At 40.6% G+C, this 16,090-nt stretch overlaps 1 protein-coding gene across 1 annotated transcript; it reads left to right on the top strand.

Annotated features, from left to right (window-relative positions):
• Nucleotides 1-7,076: 7,076 nt before the first annotated feature.
• LOC307267988 (crystallin J1B-like) lies at nt 7,077-14,784 on the top strand (the record flags this gene model as incomplete). The annotated part of the gene is made up of 10 exons (XM_080050489.1): nt 7,077-7,121; nt 7,667-7,733; nt 10,003-10,182; nt 10,603-10,701; nt 11,263-11,355; nt 11,445-11,601; nt 11,707-11,822; nt 13,248-13,325; nt 13,752-13,891; nt 14,680-14,784. The coding sequence occupies exons 2-10, from the start codon at nt 7,667-7,669 to the stop codon at nt 14,782-14,784; spliced, it is 1,035 nt and encodes a 344-aa protein (XP_079906615.1). The 5' UTR covers nt 7,077-7,121.
• Nucleotides 14,785-16,090: the final 1,306 nt, after the last annotated feature.

The following is a 16,090-nucleotide window of genomic DNA, read 5'->3' as shown; positions in this document are numbered from 1 at the left end:
TGTGAGACTTTAGCCGCACGAGCTTAAAGAAGATGTTCTTGTTTTTAGGGGCAAGAGAAACTGCTGCTGGCGGTAGTTCGTCTTAAATCGTCTCCATGCTACATCCGCCAACTGTAGAACCCGAGTGAAAGCGGAACTGGAGCTGAGCAGAGGGCTTGTGGAGGTGCAGGGAGCCGCTCCAAGGATGACAGTCCGCTTTACTGAGGCTGTGGATGGAGCGCACCCTGCACTCTTCCTCTCTCGCTCTCTCTGTCACTCACACACACATACACACACTCTCTCTCTCTCTCTCTCTCTCTCTCTCTCTCTCTCTCTCTCTCTCTCTCTCTCTCTCGCTTTCTTTTGCCATCAATATCTCTCTTCCCTCCCCCTCACCCAGATCCTCACCTCTTCCGTTGCCACCCATAGCCTCGCTCGCTGTGTCTGGTTTTGTCTTTGTATATAATATGCAGGCCTACAGTTTAAATAAACACTTAACACTAAACAAAAATAGGCGACATGGAGAAAACGTGAATAAAAAGAAACATGTACACTATTATTTTAAGTCAGAGGCTATTCATTAACTGCCAATTATTTCTCTATATGCAAATGATCTATACTGTGGGCTATGTAAATGTCCCAGCTATACTGGGCATAATACAGATAGAGCTTGTCATTTAATGATTAAACCAACCAAATAAGTTTCTTTCTGGGACCCACTTCTCTTCATCACAGCACGTTCATATTAGCATAGACCTACTTTATTTCCAAAACATATCATGACATTCATGTATGTTGTCATGGTTTATGACTCACAAAGCCACTGAAACTCTCTTTAGCTTTATTTGACATTAGTCATAAAGGGTTGAGTATAAATGTGTCCCAAAAGTAATGTGTTAGGTTTGGGTTTTTGAGTTTGGACCCCAAAATGCAGAGAACGTATAGGGGAGTTTGTTGAAAAAAGTCTGCTGGGCACACTGGAAACAGCACACAGCATGCAAGTTTTGCAGTGATTTTTTCTTTTTGGATTAACCTGAGCTTTCCCTTAGCACACTCCAGAGAAACTGATCAAACTAGAAACACAGCGAAATGCAGCAATGCTCTCTACTGATTGCAACGGGATAATCTGGCACAGGAGTGGTGTCTTGTCCAGGCTTTTAGAGGCTTGATTGATTGATTGGGTGATGAATCCCAGGTGTGCCTTGTTATACAGAGACCCAGCTCAGCCAGCCACGCCCTTTGCGCACCAGAAGAAACCCCAGCATAACAATATGCTTAGAGTAATAGCATAATATAAAGTAACCTTCTATTGCAGTATATATTTTTTTAAACAAGACATCTTGGATAATCAATGCTTCCCGTAGTGTATGATCAAATGTAACTACTACACAGAATGTGTGACACCTTGTTGTTTGTAGGCCTATGTATTTAATGTGTTACAAAACAATGAATTGTTGCTTGTTTTGGCCCAATGATGTATCTTGGGTGTTTTTTTTATTTTTATTTTTTTTATTTACCAGAACTTTAAATGTTTCATTTGCATTAGTGAATCATTTAGTTTGGGAGGAAATGTTGTGGCTTTATCAGAAGCAGATGTTGGTTTTATATTCATCTTTAAAACGTTGCGGGTTGAATGATGCTGCAGCTGATGTGTTAAAAAAAAGGTTTTTAATCCTGTCACAGACTAACAATAATATATCAGCTGAATTACTCCTTTATTTAGCTGTCGGTTGGGTTTGTGGCATTTGAACTTTAGAGAGCATTGTGCTTTCTTATTTTGAAAACAGGATGTTCGACAGTATATGGCCTATGTTTGGAGAACTGGAAAGCAGTTTATAATTGCATTTTTTCCCACTGAGTTATATAAGTGAAGTCTAATTTCATGATTCAATGGAAGAATGTTTGCATACAGGTATGTTGTAGCGTAAAACTGTATATGTACATAGAGAAATGTGCCGTCTCTTATTCCTCCCCATTATCCATCATCCACCACTGGTATAATCTCACCATCTACAATGAAAGATGTGTCTTTCCTCTATCTGATAAAGCCATTTCCAGTTTCAAATCCATCCCGCCCTGCCATTGTTTCCTCTGTATTGGAGAAGATAAACTCAGCTACTTCTGTTTTTACTACTTCCGCGCCCAAAGTTACATCACACATTTACAAGAGCAACCTTTACAACGCAAAGGTCTGACGAAGTGTCAATACAGTGCTTCTTATTGTATATAATAAAGCAATATTCCCTTGATTTCAAATGATGGCATTCATGGATACAGCAAGAGGCTTTTATGTTTATTTCATAGAGAGTGCCTCAAGGGAAGAGGCAAATATCTGTCAAACAGCTTTTTTCTCAAAGAGGGTCGAGCGTCGCCATTTCTCACAAAGTCATCCTGCAAATTACCATCTCAATAAGTGCATGATTGGCATGACTGAGCAAATATATGGTCCAACTGGAGCTGTGTTTATCTGTCATTGCTTCTGTGTGATTAAAATGAGGAAAACTCTCTTCCTAATTCTTCTGTATTCCGACTGCTCTGTATTAGACTTAAGAGCATCAAATCAAACGTTTTAAATTGCTCAGTAATGGAAATGGAAAGGATGAGAGTTGTATTTGCAGTACAGGCTCAGCTGATACCTGCATGAGCTTTATCTTAACTAGGCTACAGCACATTATGTATAGCCTTAGAGTTTGTGTCTAAACCTTCAGACTTGCTGAGAAAAAATTGGCCAATAATGTGAAATAGAAGAGTTCTTTCAAGTTGCTCTTCTTGAGCAAGCCAATGAAGCCCCGGTTGATCCAGTGGTGCTGCAAAATAAAGGCACCGCAGAAAGTATAGCCTCCAGGCATGAGAGTGTACCGGCCATACAATTCAGATTGACACAAGTTTTCATTGATCCCCGTTGGACTGTTCTGCACTACAGAAAGCAATAGACTACATTAACAGTCACTGTAGAGTGAATAGGGTTAAATAAACAACCGTATCTGAAAAGTGCAAAAAGTGATGTAAGCATTAGAGCAATATAGCCTCACATCACAGAAATACAGTACATACAAAAGCAGACCCTTCTTTTTGTATCACTATAACTGCCATAAATATTACTTCTGTCATTATCATCACATGTGTTATTATTACATAACAACTACGGAATGTAAGACAGCCAGTAACCAAATACGTGAAAACCAATACGTCTCTCCTTATAGCAGAGGGTGTGCAAGACATGTGCTGGTAATCCCATTAACAGGGCCATATGAGGAAGCTCTCCCAGTATGTGCAGAAATAATCGAAGATAAGAAGATGAGCACAATGTAGGAGCTTCATTTCCCTTTAGAGATAGAAATAAGATTTGCAGAGGAAGGAGCCTCCAATAGAAATGGAACGCAAAGACATACTGTATGTGGATGAATCAAGCTGACTGCATTTACATGCAATGACTGAACACAGGCCCTGCGCCAATAATCCTGTGAAGATAAGTCTCCATCATCTGCAGCCGTAAACACTTGTGCGATGTGGAATTCCTCGCCCTGCATCTCCACTTGTGCTGCTCGAATTCCGGGAGATGCTTTGGATGAATGTCAAAGGAGAGAAAATGTCAACACTCCTACTCTTCTGTTTATCTGCATTGTATTCAAATGGAGAATGTTCAGGAGTGAAGGGAGTTTGTGTAGCTATAGTTGTTTGCATCCAGCTCTGTCTTCCGCTAACCACATACACCCTGGATGCCATGGCTGGCATAGCACGGATGGCAGGAGAGGTGGCCCGCAGGCCGGATGCTGGCGTTCCTCTTGGCACCCTTCTCAAGTTTCATTATCCTCCGAGAAAGGACAGCCATGCGGCCTGACAGTTATCAGCATTCCTCTGAAAAATTCTGTGCACACAAACACAAAACACATGCCGTAACATGTGGCGCTCTCTTGAGGGTGACAATCATACTTTTTTTAAATGGCAATACTCACAGTTATTTAAAAATGTGTCTCACACAAAATTGCCATCACCCAATAAACCAACCAGTTCATTATGTTTTTTTTGTGTCACAATTGCATTTTGCATCAAAACATGTTTTTTATTGCCTTAGATTTCCCATCATGGTACGGATGAACAATTTTTTTTCCTATTTCTGGGTTATACCACCTGGAACATGACCAGAATTAGAAGGTAATGACTAACCATGTGAGCATCCAAGAAACAGCATGATTATGTCTGGGCACATATGGCAGATGTGATGTGACTGCCAGGGCTTATTTTTGTTCACTGTCATAGCTCATTATGAAAGCACTTCAAATAAGTGAAAAAATGTTCACAGAGTCACTGAAAGTAGGCCAAAACAAGAAGATGGCGCACGATAAGAGGTTATAGGATGTAGTAGAAAACTATTAAAAGTGATAAAGGGAAAGCCTACAGACCTTCTAGCAGCTTCTGGGTACCATGACGGTCGTGGAAACCCATCCAGTTGTTGAGATGTTTGAGTGTTGATCAAACTGGTCGCCAAACCAACTACCAAACAGAGAAAATGGGTTTTGGTGAAATGTTTCGTCCACTATGGGATGGATTGCCCACAACATTTTGTGCAGAGATTCATGGTCCCCAGTCGATGAAGACTTCTGACTTTGGCAATCCCTGACTTTTCTCTAGCACCATCTTCAGGTCAACATTGAAATAATTGCAATGCGACCAAATACCTTCAAAGTAATGACAGCCTTATCAGACGCCGCTGTACTTTGTGTTTAGTGCTAATTAGCAAACATTAGGATATGCTAGCATGCTAAATTATACATGGTAAACATTATACCTGTTTAGCATCGTCATGTTAGCATTGCCATTGTAAGCCTCATAGAGCTGCTTGATTGGCTGCATATTCATTTAAGTCTGGTTGATTTTATTTAGCTGGCTACCATCATTTCAGCTACATTGTTCCCAAAGAGAAAAGACCCCAAAAAATAAATAAATAAATAAATAAAATAAAATTAATACAGAAACAGGTCCCTACATACAAGTTTTACGCTGCAGATCGTGAACCAATGTTCCATCAACATACATGTATATGCCCTCCTTGTAAAAAGGTGTTTCTTTGCAAGTTTTGGCATCGAATAGCTGAGAGGCACCCGCTTCACTCCCCACCGTCCTGCCAGATGATCAAAGCTCCCAAAGCTCAGCAGCCTCCCGAACATGCGGTCACTGACGCATTGTCTGCACTCCATCCATATCCTCTTGCAATTCTTCCAGGCTGTAATTTATAGAGCTTATTGTGTCACTTGATCTGCTCGCAGTGGCTGATCTATTTGTGCGGCTCCTTCATCCCCACTGTGAAGGGCATGTAATCCCCCCTGCCAGAGAAAGAAATGCTCTCCATTTCCTGCAGATTTGCACCAACTAAGATTTATCTCCCAGCTGTACCTGAGACTGTATTTTACAAACATCTCTCATTTAAACATGTCAGGAGGTAGGCTGCGTCTTAAGCAGGGTTTTGGCATGGATAGTAAGTTTAAACAAACAGTGACATAGATACCTTCAGTTCTCTTCCAGAATAACACCCACACCCACAACACAGAGTTAAAGCCTCTGGAACCCTGGTCTAAAATAGTAAAAAATCAATATATGATATCAAAGTTGGGTGTGTCAATTGGCACGTGACCATGGAAGCTTTTATTCATTGTCTTCTAACTGCTAGCATTGTCTGACCCTACCTACTGTATTGCTCTTTATGTTGCTGACTTAGGAGACCAGAAGATAAATCAATGGCCTGGTATACCCACGAGAGCCCAGGGGGATAAGTGGAGCTTGGCCAGGTCTTGCAGGGTTTCATCAGAGTTGGAACAGTGAATCAGCTGGGGAACAGTTAGGATGAAGGCAATGAAGCGAGAGAGAGCATGAAGAATGAAAATGACAAACAGAGTCTTTGAAAGCTAATTTCCACATGTAGCAATTTGCCCTCGGGTGCTGCAGCAGAGATCGTTAACTGCAAATTAACTGATACATGAAGTGTGCAACCCTTGCGGAATCTATAGCAATTGTTAATGGTTTTATTATTACGCTCTTAAGTTTATACACATGGGGTCACATGCAGAACCAGTCCATATGGCTTGAGACCTGAGATCACTGTGTGCAGATGCAGCTAATAGTTGCCTCCAGCTTTAGACAGCAACTCCATAGAGGATTTTGATTGTACAGTGAATAGCCAGATGCAACACAAGCTGAGTTAGCTCAATAGATGTGTGGGTTAGGCTCTTCCTCTTAATGATTATTTTTACCGGAAACATCTTGACAAGATTCTGATGGATTGCCATGGGATTGTGTGCAGACAGTTATGGTCCGCAGATGATGAGTCCTATCCACTTTGGTGATTTTAATATAGCTGCACCAGCAGGTCAAAGGTTTCTTTAATTGATTCAAATATCTTGAATGGATGGATTAGAACAAATGAATGGGTCGGAAAAAACGTATCCTAACGATTTTTGTCCTCCGGCAACATTTGACAAGGGTTTATGTGCATGTCCCCCTCAGAATGAATTTTAATAATTTTGCGCTAGATGGCTTGTTTATTAGAACCATCCTTAGGTAAAAAATGTAAGTTGTGCCATCACTTTCAGCGAGTTTATGACCAAATACCAGCAAAACTTATGACATCTCATCAGATATTTTTTTGTATTGGCTAATTATCAAATGTTAGCAAAACAAGCCAATTAACATGGGAAACATTACTTACATTCAGTTCATCAGTTGGCATTGTACACACTTCAACTGCATGTCAGCATAGTGACATCAGCAATTAGTTAAAAACATATAAACCGGCCTGAAGTGGGTTACATACGGTATGTGTTATCTCCTTCCAATCATAATGCTGTTTTCTGAATCTTAAAGGTTAAAAATCACGGAAAAATATGTAAAGAAACTAATAACACCTACAAAGCCTGCTTTAATTGTTAAGTTTGAAACCTAAATATCGTATGTAGCTGATCAACACCAATGTTTTAACTTCCATCTTACCACATTGCTGGTCTCCCTCCAAACCTCTTTTTCTTGGGTTATCATTGGTGCAGGCTTATCACTTTGCTCCTGGTTCCCTCCCTTGGTCACAAAACTGACACTGAGACATTTCCCAACACTTCAAGTGGTATGCTGTAAGTTGAAGACGAGGCTCTGAGGTAAGTTTAATTAAGTCTTTATCTGTTGTTGACATCACATATAATTTAGCACTTCCAAGACTTCTATGAAAATACAAAAATTTAAGAATCTAACTTTATTGCAAAATACCTAAGCGAAACCACGGTGTGTTCTCTCGAATGGCAAACCTTCTTGAATGCATTCGAAGCGTTCCCTTATCGTTTTAGCAGATGTTATGTAATTGAATATGGTTTGTGTCATTTACATGGTGACTGTTTATTTCTATTATTATAAATAGTGGAAATCTACAGTACATGAAGACAAGCTGTGGGAAAAAAATTACCGATATGACTTCTTCATCTGGACACACTTAATGTTGCTTTCATCAATCAAAATAATGAATTCAAACTCAATGTGTAAAAGTATTTTAGTAACCGGCTACATTCGACTGTTCCCAACAAAATGCGAGTTGTATTTCTGTTTCATTAATTATCATTGCAGGCATTCATTTCAGGCAACATTTAGAGGTCATGTTTTATGAAACTGTCACATTATTTCTGTTTACTTCTTTCTGAAATGAGAGCAGATGGCCTTAACTATGGCAGACAGAGCGGTTGGGGCCATTATTGGTGCAGCAGTGGCAGATGCAGCGGGTAAGATAAACTGTGTGATACTGATGCTGGGACTGAGTTTGTTACTGTAATACAGCAATAGGGGCTCTCCATATAACAAAGCAAATCTGCTTCTTCTAGTTCCCATATGCCAATAAATCATAGGTGTACTATTGCATGGTTTAATGCTTTCATGGAGCTTTCTACTGTTTATGTTATATGCATGTTTAATATGCGTTGGATTTTATTTGTCACGCTAGGAAGTTACACTATTGACCACTATTTGGGATTTAATATATTTTGCATATTAATGTTACAAAGTGTGAAATTGTTCATGTTTTAATGTTTTCTTAACCCTTGTGTGGTGTTCGGGTCTGTGGGACCCATTTTCATTTTTATCAAAAGAAAAATTATACTATTAATTATAATTTCAAACTGAGACTCAATGGCCTTGGCTTATTTACTGTGAAGAACGAACATATATCAGAAAGAAAATTTGGCCTACACATTTGTATTACATTCAGGATGTTCGGGTCTACTGGAACCAGGGCTAATAAAAGTGGGAAAATTCTAGGTTTTGGAAGAGAGAGAAGCTTTTAAAGATGATGTAGAGTTAGAGGTGTCAGAATGTGAGGATCACTCACTCTCTCATGATCATTACTCATGATAAACTGCTTATTAGGGGTCGGGTCTCGGGGCCATTAGCTCGAGCAGGGGACCCTACACTTCTACTTCCCGGGCCACAGTAACCAGCTCTGATTGGGGGATCCAGAGGTGTTACTAGGTCAGGGTGGAGATATAATCTCTTCACCTTGTCCTGGGTCTTACCTGAGGCCTCCTTCCAGCTGGAAGTGCCCTGGGGGCATCCTTATCAGATGCCCTAACCACCTCAACGGGCTCCTTTTTACACCAAATCTCTCAGGATGACTGAGCTTCTCTCCCTATCTTTAAGGGAGATGCCAGCCACCCTCCTGAGAAAACCCATTTCGGCCACTTGTTCCCGCGATCTAGTTCTTTGGGTCATGACCTGCAGCCTTCATGACCATAGGTGAGAGTATGAACCAAGATCGACCGGTAGATCGAGAGCTTTGCCTTCCAACTCAACTCTCTTTTTGTCACAACGTTACGGTAAAGCAAGTGCAATACCGCCCCCGCTGCTCCGATTCTCTGGCCAAACGTAGGCCATTGTCCCCTCCCTCACAAACAAGACCCTGAGGTACTTGAACTCCTTCACTTGGGGTAAGGACTCATTCCCTATCTGGAGTAGACAATCCATCGGTGCCCTACTGAAAACCATGGCCTCAGATTTAGAGGTGCTGATCCTCATCCCGGCCGCTTCACACTCGGCTGTGAACCAATCCCGTGAGAGCTGAAGGTCACAGACCGATGATGTCATCAGGACCACATCATCTGCATAAAGCAGTGATGAGATCAAAGTGACGATCACATTTCTGAAATTTCAGATTCTGACAGTGATTTTGAAGAAGAGGATAAGATTGAGCATCAGCTAGTTCCAAAACAAAGACACAGGACCAGCCTTCAGCAGCCAGCCCTAGGACCAGCCCATTTGTAGTGTAAACTGACCTGAATGGGTTAAATTTCCAATTAAGTTCAAATAATTTAAAATAAATAATTATGAAAAACCCTGCTTCATTTGTAAATTTGTTGAATTTATCCCCCTCACATCTTTTTTATAATTGTTTTTCTTGTTGTATTACATTTTATTCAAAAACAGAGAAACGAATGGTACTTTAATCCATAAATGTGATCTAACAAAGGCAGCTATTAACCATATATGCTGTTTATATTTCTTGCAAATAGGATGAAGTAAACATCTGTTGAGTATTTTAACATAAAATGTTCGATTGTGTTGAATTAAAACCTCCTAAAATGCAATGGGTCCACCAGACCCACGAACACTGGCTGTGTAACAACAATATGAACACCACACAAGGGTTAAGTGTTGCACACATGCATTATCAGTAGAATGATCCACAAGCAACATCTGTACATACTGATAAACTGCAGGGGCGGGTCCTCAACTTGTGTAAGACATGTTGACAGCACACATAAACATAATGTACCAAAAGTTCGGCACCTGCAACAGTTATAGCCCTTTCCATGCTATCTGTTATCTTCAGACTGTTTATGGAGTAGGTCATGTCAGACACGAAAACAAAACTATTGAATGTTCCACTGTTTTTCACCCTTTTTCCATGTTTGTGTGTGCGTGTGTGTGTGTGTGTGTGTGTGTGTGTGTGTGTGTGTGTGTGTGTGTGTGTGTGTGTGTGTGTGTGTCCCACCCGTACAGCCCAGCCCATGCATTGGATCTACAATCCAGACAGGCTGAAAGAGGTTCTGTCTGATCTGGAGCCCTGTCCTGAGTTTCGGCCTCAATCGGCAAATCCTTTCTACCGGCGGACCATGGGCGAGCAGACCTGCTATGGAGACCAGGCCTACGTCCTGCTGGAGTCACTGAGCCAGTGTGGAGGTACTGAAGCGCTCCCACTATGTGTGACGTTCCAAGTGCCTGCCGACATGACACATTCACATTGTTTAAATCACCAATATATCACTATATATCAAAGTTATCATTACCAAGATTGTGAAAGTTACTGTATTTCAAATTAAGACTACATTTCCCATAAATCCTCGAATTTGAAGTTGCAGAAAGGATGGTATCATTTGAGATGAAAGATTCCACAAATGTGAAGATTTGATCTTTACCGACACAACATTTTGAAAAAAAAGTGTAGTGTCTGTACTTAAAATACTGTTTGAAGCAACTGGTCTGGAGCTGATCCGCTTAGCACAGCAGTAAAACAGTTATTTATTTATCTTCAAATCATAGTGGTAACAGAAATGTAACATGCTTGTTTTTCTAAAGATACAGCTTGTCATGTTTTGGCAGATGTTAATGTTGAAGACCTGACCAAGCGCATCTACAAGTTCTTTGGCCCGGGGACAGTGTACGACCTGCCTCTCAATGATCCGTACAGGAAGAAAGGAGGTACTATACATGTTAATCAACTGTCATGTAACTTAACTGTCCATTTAAACAAACACAATTTCAATATTGTGACGGCCATATATGTTAATCATCACCTCAACAGGCCTCAAAAGGATGTGACAGCCTCTGTTACTGTCTGATAACACTGTGCATAATGTTTTTCCTACATGCTGACGGGGAAAACCCTCTCCATGAATATATTCCATACAGTTGGACTTCCTTGTTCTGGGTTGGCGTCCAGGGCTTTGGATAATTACTGCTATTTTGTATCTTTTTATTTTTTTACTGTCAAGATATCACATACATACAGTGCTGCTGTAAATCTCCAGAGCAGCACAGGGCACCTTTGAGTACAGTAAACTGTGCCATCTGATTTATGCCTTAGAATAATATGAGAAGGGCTGTGTCATCATAGCCGGCATGACTGCACAGACAAAGAAAAGGGCTCCACCTACAGAAACTTACAGAGAGTTCAAGGAAACTCGGTATTCTATATGTAATGAGGATGAAGCTTTCAAATAATAATTTTTCCTGTTGCATTTTTTTTTTTTTTTACAGAAGGTCCTAAAGCTATCCTCCCCATCGATGGCCCATGGAGAAACGGGAGCTTAAAGGCTTTCTTCAGAAACGTGGATGCTGGCAAAGAAGAAAGTGGTAAGGATCACAAATCATGATTGTATGAAAACCTCCCCAGGTTTTTTTCAGGTTGCTATAATAACCTGTGTATTTGTGTGTTGTCAAAGGGTGTGACGTGGACTGTCAGATGGACGGTGTCACTAAGCTGGCTCCGGTGGTAGCCATGTACGCCGGCCGACCTGAGATGCTGGAGAAAGTGGAGCAAGCCATGCGGGTGACCCAGAACAATGACATGTGTGTGGCTATGACGCTGGCTGCAGCAAGGTAAGACGATAGACTTTTAATAGACATTTTTTCTTTTTTCAAAGGGAATAGGGGGAGCAATGCTTAACCTGTTTGTTTTTCCAACCTAATTTTTTTGTTTGTAAGGTTTTTGGAGCATTTCATTCTGAACGGTCCAGATCCCAATGCTCTGGAAGCAGTTCTGGCCCAGCTGAATGACCCCAAGAGGCAGAACCCTCAGGAGCTGGACCGGGCTGTCCTCTGTAAGGCCATTCATGTGTCCTTAGAGCTATACACTCAATTTAAGATTCATGGGAAACATTTCAGATTTTAACATCACTCTTATTGGGAAATACGCTTATTGACTCTCTTTCAGAGGGTTAGAACAGAGGTTGACTATGATAACAGCCTATTGATATGAAGCTGTAGTCTGGAGTTGATTGGCTTAGCTTAGCATAAAGACTGAAAGCAGGGGAAAAGCGTTGACCTGACACGATGATTAGACAGAACCAGTGCAACACAAGTTCTTTGAGTGTAATATTTAAGAAAGCAATAAAGGTCACTTTCTGAGAGCAGCTGCAAAGTGAAATCTGCTGTATTGCTAGAGGAATATAGGAAAGACAGGTCCTACGGGAAATGTAGTCTAAACCACACAAAAAAACATGAAATTATGGCATTTGAATTTAAAAATCAAAGTTATAGCAAAGATGTAGAATTTACATAATGTGTGTTATGACAGCCGAAACTGGGCTCCAATGTTCAAACCCTAAGCCACATGTGTCAAACTCAAGGCCCGCGACACGTTTTGATGTGGCCCGCGAATCAATTCGGCCGATTTGAATCAATTCTGAAAAAAATTATAAAAAATCATATAGCCTAAGTTGTTTTTACTTTTTGGATTAAAAAGAAGGCATGTCAGTAAATTCCATGTCGGCCCTTAATGTGATTATCATTTCATCATAGAGTGGCCCTTTGTGAAAATGAGTTTGACACCCCTGATATGGGTAATGTAAGGTCTGTCTCACTGTATTCATTTTACTCTGAAATAACTTGAATGGAACTTTAGATGTCTGGGGATAAGCAGCAGTCAGGTAGCTATTTAAATCTATAATTACCTGCCTATTTTGTTTATTTATGAAAATGTGCATGCACAATAAAGTATACAACAAAATTAGCCGAGCACTGCGCGCGCACACTGTCCTATTCCCTTTTGGGCTAAGCCCCGGATGTTTCAGAAACCTAGAAACGCCCCTGATCCAGAATAGAGCCTTACTGCATTATAGTCCTTTATAATTGTTTCACCAGGAACCTGAATGTTGTCTTTGCCTTTACAAAAATTAAGACATTTCCAACATAAATTGATGCCGAAAAGGGACAGATCGGTGGATAAAAATCCACCAGAATGCAGGAAATTAAGTGTGTGACATTCAAACATTTTGGGGGGAGCACCCCCATACACCCCAAATTTGTCCCCCGGAAATGTTGAAGTGAAAACTAGCCATTGTACGCGTTTATATACTTACTTAGATATGTTCTTTTTATTTTACGATTAAAAAGAAGGTATGTCAGTCTGGCCCTTAGTGTGATTATCATATCGTAGAGTGGCCCTTTGTGAAAATGAGTTTGACACCCCTGCCCTAAGCCATGCACACTGTACTGTAACTCTCTTTCTGTGTCTCTTGCTGCAGCGCATATCCACCAGGTGAAGGGAAACCTTGCCAAGACATCCCAACAGCTCATACCCGCTGTGTTCACAAACACATGAGGTAGGCCCCGCTCGCTAGCAGCAGGATCAAGGTCTGTTGACTTGGCATGGCTTGCGTATATACCCTCCCTGTCAGTAGAGCCTCCAGCCTTTGATCTCCTCACTAATGGCCTCTCTCCTCCTTCCCTTTCATTTTACCCTTTCCCGCTGAGTTGAGTGTCTCAGGTTTAACGGGGCCGAAAGGTTGAGGTGCTTAATGTATACACGGGAAGAGCTCTCTTCAAGGGGCCTATGGAATTGTGAAATGAGTGATTTTGTCGAAAGAGAAAAGCAAACAATGGTCTTTTTCAAGGCACAATGAATAACATAAGTAGTTTGTTGGCGATAAGAAGAAGACTTAAAAAGACTGGGTCCTCATCTGCATGTTTGTTCTACTACTACTGTATCAGCTACCGTGCCTCACTATACTATCTTGCTTTGTGTCTAGCTTTGCCAGGTGCATTCCAGGGAGCGCTTCATGGAATCCTGACTCTGAACCAGCTGGATGAAGCAGTCAGGGTTACCATGCGCTGCGGGGGATGCACCGCTAGCCGAGCCTCCTTCATAGGAGCCTGTTTTGGTGCACAGGTACTGGATTGTGTAATGTGGCTGCAGTCATCAGTTAGTTGTATAGTTTTAAAATGCTTTTTTTTTTTTTTAAACAGCATTAGTTATTTATGAAGTATTTTTTCCTTAACATTAGTTTGAAGAAAAGGTATTTTTTGATTTTGTGTTGGATAAGTGTACAGCTGGCAGGTTATTACATACTGTGTAATTGTTTAGTGCATACAGGATACCAATAAAATTATTATTAGGTACCCATATGTAAGTTCAAGGGATGAAAACAGCAGGTTAGGAAATGAGGCCTTAAAAAATTGTGTTTAAGAGAGTATATAATGAAAGATATTTCACCGGGTCACCAGAAACATGACTCTAAATGAATGCTAATGCCGCTATGTATCAGCAGGATGTCTTAATAATAAGCAAACTTTTGTTTTTGGCACAAAGAGGCAGTAAAGTAAAGCTATAGCACAGCAGGGTGGGGCCAATTAAAGAATGAGCTATCTGTGTACAGTATATATTCTTTTCTTATATTAAAAATTCTGTCAAATTAAGTGAACCATTTTCTCACACTAAGCATATTGCAAAGGTTTACAGCTGTTTGAACCAAAGGTCAAACTGATGCTTGCTTACATTTCAGTCTATGCCATGCGGTGCTAATTGACAAACTGTAGCTCATGAAATTACATCACGTTGAATATAGCCGTAATTTTAAAACTCTCTTGACGGTTTCGTAGACTGAGCTCAGATACTGTGAAAGCTTTGTGCTTTCTTGCATTGCTCTCAGCTGTCATCTCTCCCTGTTTTTTTTCCAGACCGGTCTCCATGGAATCCCAGAGTCTTGGAGGATGAGGACGCTGAGATATACTCAGCTGTTGGAGCTAGCCCAAAATGTGGTCCAGAAAAGTCAGCAGTTATAGTTTGTATTTGCCCCAAATACAATTGCTTTATAACCTATCAAGTATTTATGGAGTGTGGATAATTGCATTTTTTTAAAGACTTTTTCTAGTTGCAGATGTACTTTGACACGACTATCCATGACAGCCGCATTTTAAAGTCAAGTACGGAATGAAGCTTGAATCCTTTTGCTCTGTCAAAGCTAGCATCATGTAATAAAGTTAAAGTCTGTGCAATGTATACAGTAAATGTTGTGGTGAGGATGTTAAATCATGAAATACATGTGTGTGTCCTCAGATGCTGTTTTGTAAGCAACAGTCTCAAATAAAGAACCTTTATGTCACCAACACTTCTGTATTGTTCAATTAAAGTTCTTTCTTTCTTTCTTTCTTTCTTTCTTTCTTTCTTTTTATCTATTGTTTGTTCTCGTGATTTGCCTCGATGAGAGAGTCCTTTTCCTGGAATTAAGTTCATCTCATTACGTTTCTGTTATTGTGAAGAGAAAGAGCAGATAGACACATATTTACTCCTGGAACAGCTAGAGACTCCAACCCTCCCTCCAAGGAGCAGTTTAGCCCTTTCTAAATGTGCTGACTTCCATATTCAGATGTTTTAAACCCCCACCCCAACAACTTTGAGACTAAGCCAATAAGCATGAAGCATAGCCAAAGCCTTAATATCTTTGACATAGTGCGGTTATAAAAAAAATATACATATATATATATATATATAAATGCAGTTTGTAGGCTACTTTTGCACTCCATTAGCTGTTTTACAGCTTAAACTTGTTGAAAAATGATAAATAGTTCAAGCTTGTTCAAATCTGAAACATGTCAACGCTCACGTTGTAAATCAATATCTTTATGTAAACTTGTATTGCATGTCTTGGCAGTGTTATAAGTGTGTGTGTGTGTGTGTGTGTGTGTGTGTGTGTGTGTGTGTGTGTGTGTGTGTGTGTGTGTGTGTGTGTGTGTGTGTGTGTGTGTGTGTGTGTGTGTGTGTGTGTGTGTGTGTGTGTGTGTGATGGGAAAAACATATTGCCATTTTCAGTTGCAAGGCCTAGAACGCATCTTAGAAACAAATGCGTGGACGAAGAAGAAGCCCTTGGAGCCATGGTTCAGCCGGTCAGAGCGGCTGTAGCTAACGGGGCGTTGTTAGAGGAAGTCATTTGATTTCTCTCTCTGCCTGACTTCCTCCCACACAGCAGGTAGCAGGCTCCGTCTGGCATAATCACATCCAGACCCGACCAGTGTATTTGTTTTCCCAAAATCTGCCAAAAGTCCTCTTCCTCAAGACATTTTCTGAGAGAGAGGAGAGGGTTGCAGAATA

The sequence above is a fragment of the Ammodytes marinus genome (genome assembly GCF_949987685.1).
Source record: "Ammodytes marinus genome assembly, chromosome: 21".
In the NCBI taxonomy this organism is placed as follows: Eukaryota; Metazoa; Chordata; class Actinopteri; order Uranoscopiformes; family Ammodytidae; genus Ammodytes; species Ammodytes marinus.
This window is presented reverse-complemented; position numbering and strand designations above follow the sequence as displayed.